Source organism: Pygocentrus nattereri, chromosome 7 (genome assembly GCF_015220715.1).
Source record: "Pygocentrus nattereri isolate fPygNat1 chromosome 7, fPygNat1.pri, whole genome shotgun sequence".
NCBI classification, from domain to species: domain Eukaryota; kingdom Metazoa; phylum Chordata; class Actinopteri; order Characiformes; family Serrasalmidae; genus Pygocentrus; species Pygocentrus nattereri.
In genome coordinates this window covers 46904989-46922967 of record NC_051217.1, presented here as the reverse complement: position 1 = coordinate 46922967, position 17979 = coordinate 46904989, and the positions used below count along the sequence as shown (strand labels likewise).

Here is a 17979-nt window from a genome sequence, read left to right as displayed (position 1 = left end):
TCTATGCACTAGAGAAGTGTCCTGACTGTGTCTTGTTCTACTGTATCCTCCTGAATATGTACAATGACAATGAAGTTGAGTTGAATTATGTTTAAAAATACATTTAAAAATCTAACTGGAAATCTGAAAACCTCCTTTATTTGCACACTGTCTTGTTATTTTGGCCCCATGCCCACCACTTCTGCCCATTTTGGCCTCAAAGACAAAAAAGTGGGCATCTCTATTCTAGCTGGCACTGTAAAACACTAAACTGTGCACTGTGGTCCTGCGGGAACGGAGCTGGCTGGAGATTTTATTTCTAGCAGCATTATAGTAGTGAAGACCGTGATCTGTGGTCAGCTGCTCATCAATCAGGAGGTCTGGTACACTCGTTGTGTTGTCTACATTCCACGACTGTGTAAGTATTTTACAAGGGAAAACTGAAATTTCATGATCCACCAAATCGTCTCCTGAAGAATCATCACAGTCGCTATGAGGCGACAGACACACCCACATTACTCACGGTTACACGCAAGCATGCATGAAGCACTATGTGCTGTGGTCACGTCCAATCAAAGATCGTTCACCATCACGGTCCGATCAGAAGCGCTCACCTGGTACGTGGTCCCGGCCCAGAACTGTCTGAACTCTTTGCGGCTCAAAGCGACAGCAGCACTGGTGATCAGTGTGAATGGCACCAGGTACAGCAGAGCCGGCTGACCCATTCTGGACAACAGCATCACCGCAAACGTCACCGCCAGACCTACACAGTACGCTGCACACACAGAACACAGAACCGTGTCCATATCGGATTATTACATACAGAACACAACAGCGCATGAAGAACCCTTTAACTGTAAGGTCCTATGACTAAACTTCAGCTACCTGACAATTACACATTCACTGCTGCGATACTGTTTCCCAAAATGTGCTAAATGCTCCATATAGCTGCACTAAACTTAACGCTCTACGCCGCAATGATTAAGGAGCAGCTCTACGGTAAAGGCCTCGCTCTACGCAGCGATGATTAAGGAGCAGCTCTACGGTAAAGGCCTCGCTCTACGCCGCAATGATTAAGGAGCAGCTCTACGGTAAAGGCCTCGCTCTACGCAGCGATGATTAAGGAGCAGCTCTACGGTAAAGGCCTCGCTCTACGTCGCGATGATTAAGGAGCAGCTCTACGGTAAAGGCCTCGCTCTACGCAGCGATGATTAAGGAGCAGCTCTACGGTAAAGGCCTCGCTCTACGCAGCGATGATTAAGGAGCAGCTCTACGGTAAAGGCCTCGCTCTACGCCGCAATGATTAAGGAGCAGCTCTACGGTAAAGGCCTCGCTCTACGTCGCGATGATTAAGGAGCAGCTCTACGGTAAAGGCCTCGCTCTACGCAGCGATGATTAAGGAGCAGCTCTACGGTAAAGGCCTCGCTCTACGCCGCGATGATTAAGGAGCAGCTCTACGGTAAAGGCCTCGCTCTACGCCGCAATGATTAAGGAGCAGCTCTACGGTAAAGGCCTCGCTCTACGTCGCGATGATTAAGGAGCAGCTCTACGGTAAAGGCCTCGCTCTACGTCGCGATGATTAAGGAGCAGCTCTACGGTAAAGGCCTCGCTCTACGTCGCGATGATTAAGGAGCAGCTCTACGGTAAAGGCCTCGCTCTACGTCGCGATGATTAAGGAGCAGCTCTACGGTAAAGGCCTCGCTCTACGCCGCAATGATTAAGGAGCAGCTCTACGGTAAAGGCCTCGCTCTACACCGCGATGATTAAGGAGCAGCTCTACGGTAAAGGCCTCGCTCTACGCCGCAATGATTAAGGAGCAGCTCTACGGTAAAGGCCTCGCTCTACGTCGCGATGATTAAGGAGCAGCTCTACGGTAAAGGCCTCGCTCTACGCCGCAATGATTAAGGAGCAGCTCTACGGTAAAGGCCTCGCTCTACGTCGCGATGATTAAGGAGCAGCTCTACGGTAAAGGCCTCGCTCTACGTCGCGATGATTAAGGAGCAGCTCTACGGTAAAGGCCTCGCTCTACACCGCGATGATTAAGGAGCAGCTCTACGGTAAAGGCCTCGCTCTACGCCGCAATGATTAAGGAGCAGCTCTACGGTAAAGGCCTCGCTCTACGTCGCGATGATTAAGGAGCAGCTCTACGGTAAAGGCCTCGCTCTACGTCGCGATGATTAAGGAGCAGCTCTACGGTAAAGGCCTCGCTCTACGCAGCGATGATTAAGGAGCAGCTCTACGGTAAAGGCCTCGCTCTACGCAGCGATGATTAAGGAGCAGCTCTACGGTAAAGGCCTCGCTCTACGCAGCGATGATTAAGGAGCAGCTCTACGGTAAAGGCCTCGCTCTACGCAGCGATGATTAAGGAGCAGCTCTACGGTAAAGGCCTCGCTCTACGCAGCGATGATTAAGGAGCAGCTCTACGGTAAAGGCCTCGCTCTACGCAGCGATGATTAAGGAGCAGCTCTACGGTAAAGGCCTCGCTCTACGCAGCGATGATTAAGGAGCAGCTCTACGGTAAAGGCCTCGCTCTACGCCGCAATGATTAAGGAGCAGCTCTACGGTAAAGGCCTCGCTCTACGCCGCGATGATTAAGGAGCAGCTCTACGGTAAAGGCCTCGCTCTACACCGCGATGATTAAGGAGCAGCTCTACGGTAAAGGCCTCGCTCTACGCCGCGATGATTAAGGAGCAGCTCTACGGTAAAGGCCTCGCTCTACGCCGCGATGATTAAGGAGCAGCTCTACGGTAAAGGCCTCGCTCTACACCGCGATGATTAAGGAGCAGCTCTACGGTAAAGGCCTCGCTCTACGCCGCGATGATTAAGGAGCAGCTCTACGGTAAAGGCCTCGCTCTATGGAGTGACGATTAAGGCGCAGCTCTACGGTAAAGGCCTCGCTCTATGCAGCGATGATCAAGGCGCAGCTCTACGGTAAAGGCGTCGCTCTATGCAGCGATGATTAAGGCGCAGCTCTACGGTAAAGGCGTCGCTCTATGCAGCGATGATCAAGGCGCAGCTCTACGGTAAAGGCGTCACTCTATGGAGTGACGATTAAGGCGCAGCTCTACGGTAAAGGCGTCGCTCTATGGAGTGACGATTAAGGCGCAGCTCTACGGTAAAGGCGTCGCTCTGCGCAGCGATGTTAAAGGTGTCGCTCTACGCAGCGATTCTAGAGTTGAGGAAAGCAACATTACCGATGGTGCAGGAGATGAAGTAGATCCTGTTGGAGCCGATCCAAACATCAAATCTGTGGCAGTACGCCACCAACAGGCCTGTAAGGGACACATTTGTGCCAATATTTTAGTGACAGATGAAGGCACTAAGGATTAAGCTGAGCGTTAAACTTCCACAGACGTTTGGTGAATGTTCACGCCGGCATTTGTGTCTGTATTCCAGTGGAAACATCGCCTCACCTGGAACGATGATGTCACCATAGCCAAGGATGGAGAACTGCATCATACACAGGTTCTGCGCCCAGGCCGAGAACCGTGGGACACGCATCACTACAGGCAACTGGACAAAACACATAGTGGACACACGTTACTACTCTGGAAACCCCTCCAAGCCCATGTTAGTGAGTTAGTACACAGGACTGAGCTGCACATCATTTCTGTGTTTCATACTGTTGAACTAAGACAGTAAGATAAGATTTAAAACAGTGAGGGAGGCGTGGAGGGTCAGCGGGAAACATGAAAAAGTAGCAGTGACTGAGGAGATTCAGGTTCTGCGTCACTTTTTAGTGTATTTGGTTTTATGTGACGGTCACAGAGATTCTGGGTAGCGTGATGATTCAATTAGCCTCACTCACGTGTTCTGGCTCTGCACGTTCGGTACACCAGCAAGAGGGATAACCAAATTTGGCATTCAGGAATGGTTCTGTTCACCTGCGGTGAAAACGTAAGCTGTATCGCACTGCCCTGAGGAAAAAACCCTTAATCAGGGCTCCTGACCACGTTTCTGCTTCAATACACCTAAAGCTGGGTGCTCACCAGAGGCCGGCTGCCCCAGCTGTGAGTCCAAACGTGGGCTAGTTGGAATGTAAAGTATTTACCAAGTTCAGGTTCATCATCACTAAATCAGAACGAGTTGCACCACAGTTTTAATGCTGAGCTCAGCAGTTACTACATATGGAAAACCCCCTCAGCAGGTGTGGGTTTTAGGGAAAGGATCAGAACCACAGAGAGAGCACAAAAAGGCCCAAAACTCTAAACGCTATACACCGTGATTTTCCTCTCCGCTCTAATCACCGTCCTGGGTTAGACTAGGAGCACGAAGCTGAGCATCCACAGCTGCACAAACAGCTAAACTCAGGCTGCTGTTGTGTCGGTCAGCCAGAAACCGGCGTTTCAAAAGCTGCGCATTTGTTTTCTCAGTGAAATATTACAGAATGAACAGACACAGCGGCTGTAGATCATCAGTTTATTCAGCTCAGCTTGTGCACATCGTTCTCTTCAGAGCCAACGGCCATGGCGTCTCCAGAGCAGCCGGTTTACTGATTCTGAACACGTTATCGTCATGTGGAAGCGAGGAACACATCACTGAGCTGTTACTAGTTAAGACACGACTTGTGGAGTTTGATGCAACCAAATTTAATAAAAGGATCGTTGGCAACAGACTAATGTAACTGAATTCAGGAGTTCCACCTGTGCAGCAAGTCCAGTCGTGAAATTTCCTCACTACTAAATATTCCACAGTCCACTGTCAGTGGGATTATAACAAAGTGGAAGTGATTGGGAACGACAGCAGCTCAGCCACGAAGTGGTCGGCCACGTAAAATGACAGAGCGGTCAGCGGATGCTGAGGGGCATAGTGCGCAGAGGTCACCGACTTTCTGCAGAGTCAATCACTACAGACCTCCAAACTTCATGTGGCCTTCAGATCAGCTCAAGAACAGCATAGAGAGCTTCATGGAATGGGTTTCCATGGCTGAGCAGCTGCATCCAAGCCTTACATCACCAAGCGCAGTGCAAAGCGTGGAATGCAGTGGAGTAAAGCGCCGCCACTGGACTCTAGAGCAGTGGAGACGTGTTCTCTGGAGTGACCAATCACGCTTCCCTGTCTGGGAATCTGATGGACGAGTCTGGGTTTGGCGGTTGCCAGGAGACGGTACTTGTCTGACTGCATTGTGCAGAGTGTAAAGTTTGGTGGAGGGGGGATCATGGTGTGGGGGTGTGTTTCAGGAGTTGGGCTCGGCCCCTTAGTTCCAGTGAAAGGAACTCTTAAAGCTTCAGCACCAAGAGATTTTGGACAATTTCATGCTCCCAACTTTGTGGGAACAGTTTGGGGACGGCCCCTTCCTGCTCCAACATGACTGCCCACCAGTGCACAAAGCAGGTCCATAAAGACGTGGATGAGCCAGTTTGGTGTGGAAGAACTTGACTGGCCTGCACAGAGTCCTGACCTCAACCCCATAGAACACCTTTGGGATGAATTAGAGTGGAGACTGTGAGCCAGGCCTTCTCGTCCAACATCAGCGTCTGACCTCACAAATGCTCTTCTGGAAGAACGGTCAGAAATTCCCATAAACACTCCTAACCCTTGTGGAAAGCCTTCCCAGAAGAGTTGAAGCTGTTATAGCTGCAAAGGGTGAGCCGACATCATATTAAACCCTATGGATTAAGAATGGGACGTCACTCACGTTGATATGTGTGTGAAATGGAAATATAGTGCATTTCTTCTGCTCTGACTGGGAGACCTGCGTTTAAACCTCAGATTCAGTCCATATGCTCCTATAACGGTGATAAAGGTACAGATCCGGGAGTTTAGGTGCTTTTCGTAGTTCAGTGTGCTGTTCGTCTTCAGGACAACATAACAGGAAATTCTCCAGACAGACGTTAAGTGTGTGATGCTCTCTCGTATAGCGTACTCCCTTCTCAAGAAACACCGCCGCGGCTCACTGGCCTCAACAGCTTTCTTCTTAATCCAGGTTTAGATACAGAGACGCAATGAATCCCCATGAACACGAAAGCACGACATTCATGACAAACAGGATCTGAGCAGCTGTTCAAAGAAAAAACTACATACTTGATCAGGGGTGGCTGTTCAGCCCCGACTCCGCGAAAGGGCAGCCGCGTCGCTCTTATTATGGCCAATTAAATAAATTAATATCTGATAACTTGAAAATGAAAGTGAAAGCAGAGCGAATTTAACTCATTTAAAGTTAAACTCCCGGAACTGAGATAGCTGCGTCTACCCTGGCGCCTACACATCGAACAAGGTCTAATTAGGTTCTGGTTAGGTGCTGGGAAGGGAGAACAGGGCGGCTCTACGCAGGACTCATTACTGAGCTCTGGTATACGATAACGTCTGTTACAGAAACATTCAGAACGCCGGTCAGAAGTTTCAGCGGTCAGTGTTTAATCTAGAGCGGTCAAAAACGTTCATATCACCCCCCAGTTAGTGTAGCACTAGCACACGTCTAGAATCCCACAGGGACGCCAGCAGAGAGCAGCATCAGATTACAGCTGGGCTTTCTCGCTTTGACAGTTTTTGATTGTCAGTTCTCCACTGGAATTTATCACGTGCTCTTTACAAGCACTGTGTGTGTGTGTGTGTGTGTGTGTGTGTGTGTGTGTGTGTGTACAGGTATGCAAACCCCCCAGCCAACTGACCCCTTCAATCTTGGGATAGATTAAATCTTACTTTCTCGTAGGACGGCGAGGGGTCTGCTGGAATCACCACAGCACCATCACCCTACAGCCGGATCACACACACACACACACACACACACACACACACACACACAGATACACGCCACCTACACGGTTAATGACTGTTATTGTACACGTACACACACACACACACACACACACACACACACAGACTTACCTTCTCTCCTCCTGCACCCGGACCAAGTGCTACCTGCACCATGATGCTCTCTCCGTTCTGTAGAGCACACACACACACACACACACACACGTTTGTTTTCCTTGCTATACTGCATATGTCTAATGTTTTAGGGCTGGACAGTGTAGTAATATTTCAGTGATAAATTATGCCGCAGTATCCGTCTGTAAGCAGATCAGAGAGACCCATTTAACTGATTTAGTGAGATGTTGCCCACCAGTCACTGTATTAACAGTTCTGAAGGGCAGTATTCTTTAACTGTAGCACTACTTTGCCAATTTATCAGATGTTAGAAAAAAATATTTCTCTTCATAAATCATGGTGGGGTTAAACCGCTGTAGCTGAATGGGTGGGGCTAAACCGCTGTAACTGAATGGGTGGAGCTACACCGCTGTAGCTGAATGGGTGGGGCTAAACCGCTGTAGCTGAATGGGTGGGGCTAAACTGCTGTAGCTGAATGGGTGGGGCTAAACCGCTGTAGTCGAATGGGTGGGGCTAAACTGCTGTAGTCGAATGGGTGGGGCTAAACTGCCGTAGGCTGACAAATTATTCTGATTCTGAAGCAGGTGATACTCACAGGTGTGAGGAACGGTGTGATGAAGACGAAGAAAACATCATAAATAAGCAGGAGGCTGAGCAGGAACACACAGATCTACAGAGAAAAAACTGAATTAACACAACATCACAGGCAAAAGTCACTCCACACTCCGTCAGCTGGCACTGAATTTCTCCACCTTGGTTGTGCAGGTTTACCTCTCTCCATCTATTCTCTTAAAACTGGACAGAGCTTAACAGGCGTAGGTGGAACGTTCAGGCCTACGTATCCATAGTCGGACGTCTCGGCCACAGTAAATTTAAAATGGGCTGTATTTACAACCCAGGCGCCTTAAATGAACTGTACAGGCTAGAGAGTCCCGCAGGGGGTTTACTGTAATGCCTGTGATCTACAGGTTCCTACCGCATTACAACCACTCCACAATTAATACTCTATTATTACAATTAATACTCTGTCAATTCTCTTATCATTTTATCAATTATTACCGGCAGACTGTAAAACTGCACACGCAGCACATTCACACTGGATTAAAACCACTGCACAGTTATTACTGTCAGTTATAAAGTGAACAGCACCTTGTAGTTGGAGAGTGTGATGGTCTTCATGAAGTGCAGACAAAAAGCTACGCCCAGCAGATCCTGCAGGATCCAGATCCACCTACACACACACACACACACACACACACACACACACACACACACACACACACACACACACACGTCTGCTCTGGTTACATTTTCACAATATTTTACAAATCTCCAGCCGCCAGAGCTTCCAGACTAAACCACATCCTGCCCACATACAGACACGAGTCGCAGACTTAAAACAAGACCATGTCTGTGTGACAGCTGGGATAGGCCCCAGCACCCCCACAACCCAGAAGGATGAGCGCTTTAGATGACGTGTGTATGTCTGTGTGCGTGTTGAGATGGTACCTGTCCTCGTTGCGGTACACACCCCACACCACCGCAAGAGTGATACACACAGCCGCCAGCAGCAGAGAACGAACCGAGCAGCTCCTCTCTCCACACGACACGCTGAGGGACAAACACCAGAAACAGTCTGTCAGAGTCATATCGCCCCCTACGCTTCCTGTAGTGTATTACAGTCTGTCAGAGCGACTGTGTGGATCATATGAACATTATAGAGCTTTTTAAATGAAACAGTAGAAGCCGTATCGCCCCCTACGCTTCCTGTAGTGTATTACAGTCTGTCAGAGCGACTGTGTGGATCATATGAACATTATAGAGCTTTTTAAATGAAACAGTAGAAGCCGTATCGCCCCCTACGCTTCCTGTAGTGTATTACAGTCTGTCAGAGCGACAGTGTGGATCATATGAACATTATAGAGCTTTTTAAATGAAACAGTAGAAGCCGTATCGCCCCCTACGCTTCCTGTAGTGTATTACAGTCTGTCAGAGCGACTGTGTGGATCATATGAACATTATAGAGCTTTTTAAATGAAACAGTAGTAGCCGTATCGCCCCCTACGCTTCCTGTAGTGTATTACAGTCTGTCAGAGCGACTGTGTGGATCATATGAACATTATAGAGCTTTTTAAATGAAACAGTAGAAGCCGTATCGCCCCCTACGCTTCCTGTAGTGTATTACAGTCTGTCAGAGCGACTGTGTGGATCATATGAACATTATAGAGCTTTTTAAATGAAACAGTAGAAGCCGTATCGCCCCCTACGCTTCCTGTAGTGTATTACAGTCTGTCAGAGCGACTGTGTGGATCATATGAACATTATAGAGCTTTTTAAATGAAACAGTAGAAGCCGTATCGCCCCCTACGCTTCCTGTAGTGTATTACAGTCTGTCAGAGCGACTGTGTGGATCATATGAACATTATAGAGCTTTTTAAATGAAACAGTAGAAGCCGTATCGCCCCCTACGCTTCCTGTAGTGTATTACAGTCTGTCAGAGCGACTGTGTGGATCATATGAACATTATAGAGCTTTTTAAATGAAACATGCAAGTTAGTTTCTGCAAGACGTGCCACAGAAAAGCTCCAAACTGAAGTTGATTTTACGCTCATACAGTGTACATGAATACAGATCTAATGGAGTAAAACCAGTGATAGACAGTAACTGAGTATCTGAGTATCTGAGTAAATGTAATTAGTTTCTGTACTTTAGTATTTTTGGTGTATCTGTACTGAAGTTTCTCCGTTCTGGGCGACTTTCTCCTTTCACTCCACTACATTTCAGAGTCTAATATCCGACTTTTTCCTCCTACATTTTGAGAAATCTGTCGTTCCTTTTGGTTTCTGTGTGTATAAAACCGTAACATGTCAAAACGAAAGAAGCGCAAAGCCAGAGCACCAATCAGGGCCCAGCGGTCACTTTGTTTAGAGCTGGTTTTGACCTGTCGGTCATACCGACCCAGTGCAGCACGCGGTTCAACGTCAGCGCAGCAGCGTAAAACTTTGGGAGAGTCTGTTCAACATAAATGATGAACTAACCTAACTTTGTGTAAATAGAGCTCAATATAGAAATATGTCCACATATGCAGTCGAGACTGACGCGGCTTTTTTCTGAATTTCTACAAACACCATTTCATTTTATAGTAAATGAGTTTGGGCTGGTTTATGTTTATGAACAGACGCCTACAGATCAACATAGTAAAGGAGCTCATCTGTGATCCTGAGTTTAAAGCCAGTTTTTATTCAACTTAAACTTGGAACTAAGTTGTAAATAAATCTGAAACTGAAACTTTGCTTGTGTGTAAAAAGTGATTTCAGAGCCACTCGGTTCTCCCTGATGGAAACTGTTTACCTTCAGTGTTTTGTGCTTCTGATCATTTTAATAGACGTCAGCGTCACTAATTAATGACGTTCTATTAAAAGACTGGTTTACCAAGAGAGACGCTGGAGGACTTTCACCTGAAATGAGTTCATGAAGCCAGTCTGGTTATAAAAATGATAACAGGACATCAGAGCCAGAATTCCTCTTTTAGTACTTTTACTTTATACTTAAGTACATTTGAAGGGAAATACTTTAGTACTTTTACTCAAGTGGAGGTCTAAAGGGAGGAACTTCTACTTTTACTGGAGGAATATTTTACCTTGGGGGTCTCGACTTCAACTCCGGTACAGGGTTTGTGGACTTCGTCCACCTCTGAATAAAACTCATTGAATAAACTCAACTTGCTGGGCTTTTTCAGTGAGAACTACACTGATTTGTCAATTTAACAATGTAAACATAAATAATTACAGAGTGATTTTTGTCGTGTGTGTGTGTGTGTGTGTGTGTGTGTGTGTGTGTGTACGAGTGTATATACTTGAGTTTGCTGCATCCGACTGCGTTCGAGAGGGCGTTGAGGCAGCTGTAGAGCGCCGTAGCAGACGCCAGGCAGAAGATCACGATGATCACATACACTGCAGGACACAATCAGAATAAAACCAACGTACATCACTGCTGGTCTTTCAGATGAACTCCAGAGTCATAAACGATCAGCTAGTGAAACTCTGCTTAGGCTAATTTTATACACACACACACACACACACACACACACACACACACACATACCTGGAGCTCACCTTTAAGCACTCAGAAGGCAGGGGTTACTCACCGAGCCACTTGTAGAAAAAATACATGAGCACGAGCATCCCGCACATCAGCACCACGAAGAGCAGCACCTTCAGCGGAGAGTAGAGCATCACATCACCACCATCAGCTCTCTCCTCACCTCCAGACAGAGACGGCCCAGCGTTCTGCTTCGCCCTGCACACACACACACACACACACACACACACACATTATATATATACATACATACATATCACATAGAAATTAGACCAATAATATAACATTCCGATACTTCCGATATTCCGAGATATTTTCTGGATACATAAGCGTCATAAGATTTGCTTTATGAATGACGACAACCAGCAAAACAGCTGGACCTACAGTCGGGTGTGGATGACGTGACTGACCTCTCCACGGCTCCGCTCCAGAAGCCGCCCATGGCTATGGTGAACACCGCGAGGGCGAGCATGACGATGATGCTCACATCAAACGGAGGAATGGGCGGAGCAAACAGCTGCACCTCCATCTTATCTGAAAACACCTGACAGAAGGAGAGGCGCGTGTTCGGCTCCTACCTGACTCTTTATATTCATGGTTATCATATTCCTGTGAATGCATTATACAGGTGGAGAACTCCAGACTCACAGTATTTCTCTATTATTAGTAAAGAGATCAATAAATACTTACATACATACTAATACTACAATAAATACAAATAACATTACCGCAGTCACAAACATGTTTATTTCCCAAAGAAGTGAAGTTTTTACACAGATAAGAGTTTGGAGAAAATTTTTCTTACTTTCTGGGCATCAAGGAAGTCGCTGTATCTCATCAAGGCCAGAGGAATCTTCACTTTCCCATACTCTGTGTGATTGGCTGACGGCGTGGTCTGAAATTAAAGCTTTTTCTGAGTGCTAGTCTGGATTTACGCTCATTCTACAGAACAGCCATACAGCTCTAGGAATCGGAAAGAGCCCTTCCCACCCCAGCTTATCCCAAACGCAGTCGATCCGACAGGCATGACAGGCGTCGGACGTTTGCTTCTTCAGACTCAGAGCTGGAGGCTAATGTAGCTAAAGGGTGATGGAAACTAATACGCCACCAACTGGCACTGAGCACCAAATCATTCGCGTCAGGAGGAGTTCGGCGTCTCTGACAGCGCTGATCATACGATTTCTGACACTGCCATCAATAAACACTGCGTACCTGCACAGTCTACTTTAGCTCTAACTTCAGACACCAAACCCGTCCCGGCTGATCACTTCGCTCTAAGGTACGAGAGGATTTCTGCCAGACTGCCGCTTTAAGGCGGACCCCTACCATTTCTTCCTTGCTGGTAATGAGCAGGACGGCCGCTCCGAGGTCCTGAGCCACCTGAGCTTTCCGACTGAAAGCGCAGCCTCCTCTCATCACAGCCACGGCTTTTCCGTCCAGAGACCCTGGCTTCATCGTCCCTTCATCACACAGCATGCTGTAGGTCAGATTCACCAGCTCGTACTTCACCTGAAGACACACACACACACACACACACACACACACACATCTAAACCACTTATGCTTCTGGGTCGAGGGAAAACATGGAATCTCAAAAACATCTGCCATGTGTCCAGTGGTTTTGGTGACTCCTAGAAGGCCACGTAAGCTGAACCTGGAGTTTTGAGACCCACACAGTTCTTCCTAAAACTTCAGAGATGCTTGTATTTGAACAGAGTGAACTGTAAAACTGTAACTGGTTGTAGTATAACCATCCAAAGTCATGTCACATGATCATGGAAATGGGTGATGCACAGTAACGCAAACTGGCGCAGCATAACCACGGAAACGGGTGCATCATAACACGGAAACAGGTGTAGGATAACTACAGAAACCGATGCGGCGTAACCATGGAAACGGAATAACAACAGAAACTGGTGCAGCATTTTATTGTATTGCACTGTGTATTGTAGTTTATTGTAGTTTGCTGTATTGTAGTGTGTTATATTGTCGTAGTGTGTTGCAGTGTGTCGTAGTGTGTTGCAGTGTACTGTAGTGTGTTGTGTTGTAGTGTAGTGTGTTGTAGTGTGCTGTAGTGTACTGTAGTGTACTGTAGTGTGTTGTGTTGTAGTGTAGTGTGTTGTAGTGTGCTGTAGTGTGGTGTAGTGTACTGTAGTGTGTTGTGTTGTAGTGTAGTGTGTTGTAGTGTGCTGTAGTGTGGTGTAGTGTACTGTAGTGTGTTTTAGTGTACTGTATTGTAGTGTACTGTAGTATACTGTAGTGTGCTGTAGTGTATTGTAGTGTACTGTAGTATACTGTAGTGTACTGTAGTGTGCTGTAGTGTATTGTAGTGTATTGTAGTGTGCTGTAGTGTGTTGTAGTGTATTGTAATGTATTGTGTTGTAGTGTATTATAGTGTACTGTATTGTGTTGTAGTGTACTGTAGTGTAGTGTATTGTAGTGTATAGTGTATTGTAGTGTAGTGTAGTGTATTGTAGTGTAGTGTGTTGTAGTGTGCTGTAGTGTGTTGTAGTGTATTTTAGTGTAGTGTATTGTAGTGTAGTGTGTTGTAGTGTGCTGTAGTGTGTTGTAGTGTATTGTAGTGTAGTGTATTGTAGTGTATTGTAGTGTTGTGTAGTGTGTTGTAGTGTGCTGTAGTGTGTTGTAGTGTATTGTAGTGTAGTGTGTTGTAGTGTGCTGTAGTGTGTTGTAGTGTATTGTAGTGTAGTGTATTGTAGTGTAGTGTATTGTAGTGTAGTGTGTTGTAGTGTGCTGTAGTGTGTTGTAGTGTGCTGTAGTGTGTTGTAGTGTAGTGTGCTGTAGTGTGTTGTAGTGTAGTGTACTGTAGTGTGTTGTAGTGTGCTGTATTGCACTGTTCTGAGTTCAGCTCTGCTCCTTCTCTCTCTGTATCAGTGACTGTGTTTCTATCAGTATCTGAGCTCAGGACCGTCTTTCTCTCTGACCTGCTGGTCACTATCAGAGAGACTTTCTCTAGACAGACGAAGCTCTTCCTGTACGTCTCTCTGGATCAGAGCGTCTGCTAAACGCTGGAAATGTAAATGTAGAAATCAACTACGGCAAAAATCATAACCATGATCAGAAGTTTATCAATCAGCCGACGTTATTGATTCATTTCTCCCATTTGGATTATGAGTGCTGGCAGTGACAGCAGACCTGAACCAACGTTCCACACACACACACACACACTGTAGATCGGTCTTAAAGCGGGTCCTTAGTGGAGCTCCGCCGGTCAGTAACATCCGTCAGGGTCAGCGGATTTATCACTGACTCCTTTCACTTACCGCATCACTGAGAGAGTCGGAGATGTTGGACCATGATGAATTGTACACAAGACAGTAATCCTTATGAAGAGCTCCATTAGAAACATGCAGAACCGCCTCTTGGCACTCGCCCTGGAACAAAACAACAAATAACACTGCATGAACTTCAACTCCACACAGCGGTTCTACTGGAATGGACTTCTAGGACATGAGATGGTCCAGCAAGACCCCAGGCTTCAGTTTAAGTGCAGCTCAACATCAAAACTGGCCAGTAAGATGAAGGGTCACCTGCGTCCCTCAGGACAGTTTGGTCAGTTTGGGTAAGTTAAGAGAAAATTCCACTGATTTTTCATGTTTTCTGTATAACTCAGTGTTTCAGGTGTAATCAGAGGTTCAGAGGGTTTGGTCTGAAACGGGTCAGACATCTTTACAGTGGTGGTGATGGGAACCAGGCGTCGCCATGACGACAACACAGATATAGACACTTTATTTACCATCCAGAACCACCAGAGAACCTACACGAGTCTTCTGAGCTTATATGGAATGTCGATGATGGAAAACAGTGGAAAATCTGGAATAATGAGTTTTCTTTGGGGACTATTTTGCCGCACAGCGCCCTGCATGTCTCCCTCCACCATGAATGGAGTTGAAGTTCTCTAAACTCTCATAAAACAGCGTCTCAGTCATCAGGCAGTGAATTCAGAACCAGTTCATGTAGGAACTTTCTGTAGGAGCTTTTAGAGGGACGTCTGGTTCCTATCACCACCACTGTGAGGAGCTTTTAGAGGGACGTCTGGTTCCCATCACCACCACTGTGAGGAGCTTTTAGAGGGACGTCTGGTTCCCATCACCACCACTGTGAGGAGCTTTTAGAGGGACGTCTGGTTCCCATCACCACCACTGTGAGGAGCTTTTAGAGGGACGTCTGGTTCCCATCACCACCACTGTGAGGAGCTTTTAGAGGGGGACGTCTGGTTCCTATCACCACCACTGTGAGGAGCTTTTAGAGGGACGTCTGGTTCCCATCACCACCTCTGGGATCGGTTCTGACTCGGCCAGTTTATCTAGAACAGAGAGTTTCACACCCAACCGCTCTGAACGGCTCTGTTTAGGGCTCAGTGGACGGTCTCAATCCCAGGGTTTTGGTTTAAATGATGGACGGTCCTACAGGAAGCCCGGGTTTATAAACAGACCTTAAGCCGCAGAGCTGGAAACCCCCGTTTGTTTTGCTTCCGCAAACTGACGTTTTAGTCTCGTTTTAGTCACAAAATCACTGAAAACTAACTACAACAGCAGGAGAAGGTGTCGTTACACCGCTAACTTCACTAATACCCCAAAAACCAGCCCAAAGCCCTCACATTGTTATGGGAAAATCCGGCTAAACTTCCTTAGCCTCGACAGGCTAGGCTAGGCTAGGCTAGGCTAACTGTCGCTTTATTCCCACCTTGTTCCAGAACAGAACCGCCGCCACGATGATCCATATGTGCGCTGCCATGTCGGTACCATGTGGGTCTGAAAGTGCAGATCTCGGAAAGCGGCGTTCTCAGGAGTCTCGCGTCTACTCGGGCATGTTCCGCCCGGCTGAGTTCGGCTGAGGATTCAGTTCCTCCTCAGCAGCGCCTCCATCACATGAGCTCCACCTCAGCGACGCTGCAGGGACAAGCTCCAAACCCAGCCGTCCTGATCGCCCCCAACACCTGCCTGATCGCCCCCAACACCTGCCCCAACACCTGCCTGATCGCCCCAACACCTGCCTGATTGCCCCCAACACCTGCCCCAACATCTGCCCCCAACACCTGCCTGATCGCCCCAACACCTGCCCCAACATCTGCCCCAACACCTGCCTGATCGCCCCAACACCTGCCTGATCGCCCCCAACACCTGCCCCAACATCTGCCCCAACACCTGCCCCAACATCTGCCACAACACCTGCCTGATTGCCCCCAACACCTGCCTGATTGCCCCCAACACCTGCCCCAACATCTGCCCCCAACACCTGCCTGATCGCCCCAACACCTGCCCCAACATCTGCCCCAACACCTGCCTGATCGCCCCAGCACCTGCCCCAACACCTGCCTGATCGCCCCAGCACCTGCCCCAAGACCTGCCCCAACATATGCCCGATCACCCCAACATCTGCCCGCTCGCCACATCTGCCCGCTCGCCCCAACATCTGCCCGATCGCCGCAACATCTGCCTGATCGCCCCAACATCTGCCTGATCGCCCCAACATCTGCCTGATTGTCCCAACATCAAAAGCCAGCATCTCTGATGGTGTGGGGGGGTGTTAGTGCCCATGGCAGGGGTAACCTGCACATCTGTGAAGGCCCCATTAATGCTGAAAGGTACATACAGGTTTTGGAGCAACATCTGCTGCCATCCAAGCAGCGTCTTTTTCAGGGACGTCCTGCTTATTTCAGCAAGACGATGCCGAGCCACATTCTGCACGTGTTCCAACAGCGTGGCTTCGTAGTAAAAGAGTGTGGGTACTAGACTGGCCTGCCTGCAGTCCAGACCGTCTCCCATTGAAAATGTGTGGCGCATTACGAAGGTCAAAATACGACAGCGGAGCCCCCCGGACTGCTGAGCAGCTGAAGCTGGACATCAAGCAGGAATGGGAAAGAATTCCACCTACAAAGCTTCAACAATCCGTGTCCTCAGTTCCCAAACGCTTATTGAGTGTTAAAGGAAAGGTGATGTAACTCAGTGGGAAACACGCCCCTGTCCCAACTTCTCTGGAACGTGTTGCAGGCATCAAATTCAAAATGAGGGAATATTTACAAAAAACAATAAAGTTTATCAGTTTGAACATTAAATATCTCGTCTTTGTAGTGGATTCAGTTGAATATCGGCTGAAAAGGATTTGCAGATCATCGTTTTCTGTTTTTATTTCTGTTTTACACAACGTCCCAACTTCACTGGAATTGGGGTTGTAATTTGTGGCCTCAGAGTAGTAACTTGAGGCCTCAATATAGTCATTTCTGGCCTCAATATGTTTGTCCTGTCAATATAATAATTTGTGGCCCCAATATAGTAACTCGTGGCCTCCATATAGTCATTTCTGGCCTCTGTGTTTGTGCCCTCAGTATAATAATTTGTGGCCCCATTATGTTAATTTGTGGCCTCAATATAGTAATTTGTGGGGTCAATTTATGAATTTGCGGCCTTGATATAAAAATTAGTGGCCATGATTTAGTCTTGGCCTTGATATATCAATTTGTGTAACTTGTGGCCTCAATATGTTAATTTGAGGCCTCAATGTAGTAACTTGTGGGCTTAATTTATTAACTTGTGGCTATGATGTGACCTTAGGGGCTCCATATGTTCTCAACAGACACTTTTATGTGAGAACGTCTTCACTTTGTGGTGTAAACAGGCAGGACTGTGGAAGGTCAGACGTTAAGGTCAGACGTTAAAGGGACACTCAGGCCCAAATTAAATAGCTGACCGTTGCTACACATACGCCCTGCAATGGACTGGCAACCTGTCCTGGGTGTAGTCTGCCTTCCGCCCAATGACCGCTGGGATAGGCTCCAACACCTCGTGACCCAGGAGGAGAAGCAGCTTAGAAAATGTGTGTGTGTGTGTGTGTGTGTGTGTGTGTTACACACCTCCCTCCTCCCCTCCGACAGCGGCGCTGCAGGGTCTCTAGAGTGAGACCGTCCAGTTTAAAGACTGAAGCCCCTTCTGATGATGCATCTTGAAGGTGGGAGGAATCTCCAGAAAACTACAACTGCTTTGGGATGTTTGTTGTTCCTGCTAGCTAGCTAATGCAGGATTCCCAATGTGTGTGTAGTGCATGCTGGGTATT

At 47.5% G+C, this 17979-nt stretch overlaps 1 protein-coding gene across 3 annotated transcripts in view; it reads right to left on the bottom strand.

Annotated features, from left to right (window-relative positions):
• zgc:123258 (uncharacterized protein LOC641502 homolog) overlaps nt 1–15832 on the bottom strand; it is a 21446-nt gene extending 5614 nt beyond the window's left edge. Inside the window, exons 1-15 of one of the 3 annotated variants that reach the window (XM_017684814.2) lie at nt 15613–15832; nt 14190–14300; nt 12235–12417; nt 11714–11803; nt 11319–11452; nt 10955–11106; nt 10664–10760; nt 8317–8418; nt 7957–8038; nt 7403–7477; nt 6808–6864; nt 6622–6672; nt 3393–3492; nt 3174–3251; nt 594–754 (exon numbers count right to left, since the gene is read on the bottom strand). In XM_017684814.2, the coding sequence (XP_017540303.1) occupies nt 594–754; nt 3174–3251; nt 3393–3492; nt 6622–6672; nt 6808–6864; nt 7403–7477; nt 7957–8038; nt 8317–8418; nt 10664–10760; nt 10955–11106; nt 11319–11452; nt 11714–11803; nt 12235–12417; nt 14190–14300; nt 15613–15663 (1524 nt within the window). In that variant the 5' untranslated portion in view covers nt 15664–15832. The remainder of the gene's footprint in view (nt 1–593; nt 755–3173; nt 3252–3392; nt 3493–6621; nt 6673–6807; nt 6865–7402; nt 7478–7956; nt 8039–8316; nt 8419–10663; nt 10761–10954; nt 11107–11318; nt 11453–11713; nt 11804–12234; nt 12418–14189; nt 14301–15612) is intronic. The other 2 variants (XM_017684813.2, XM_017684815.2) reach the window with 2 other exon arrangements.
• Nucleotides 15833–17979: the final 2147 nt, after the last annotated feature.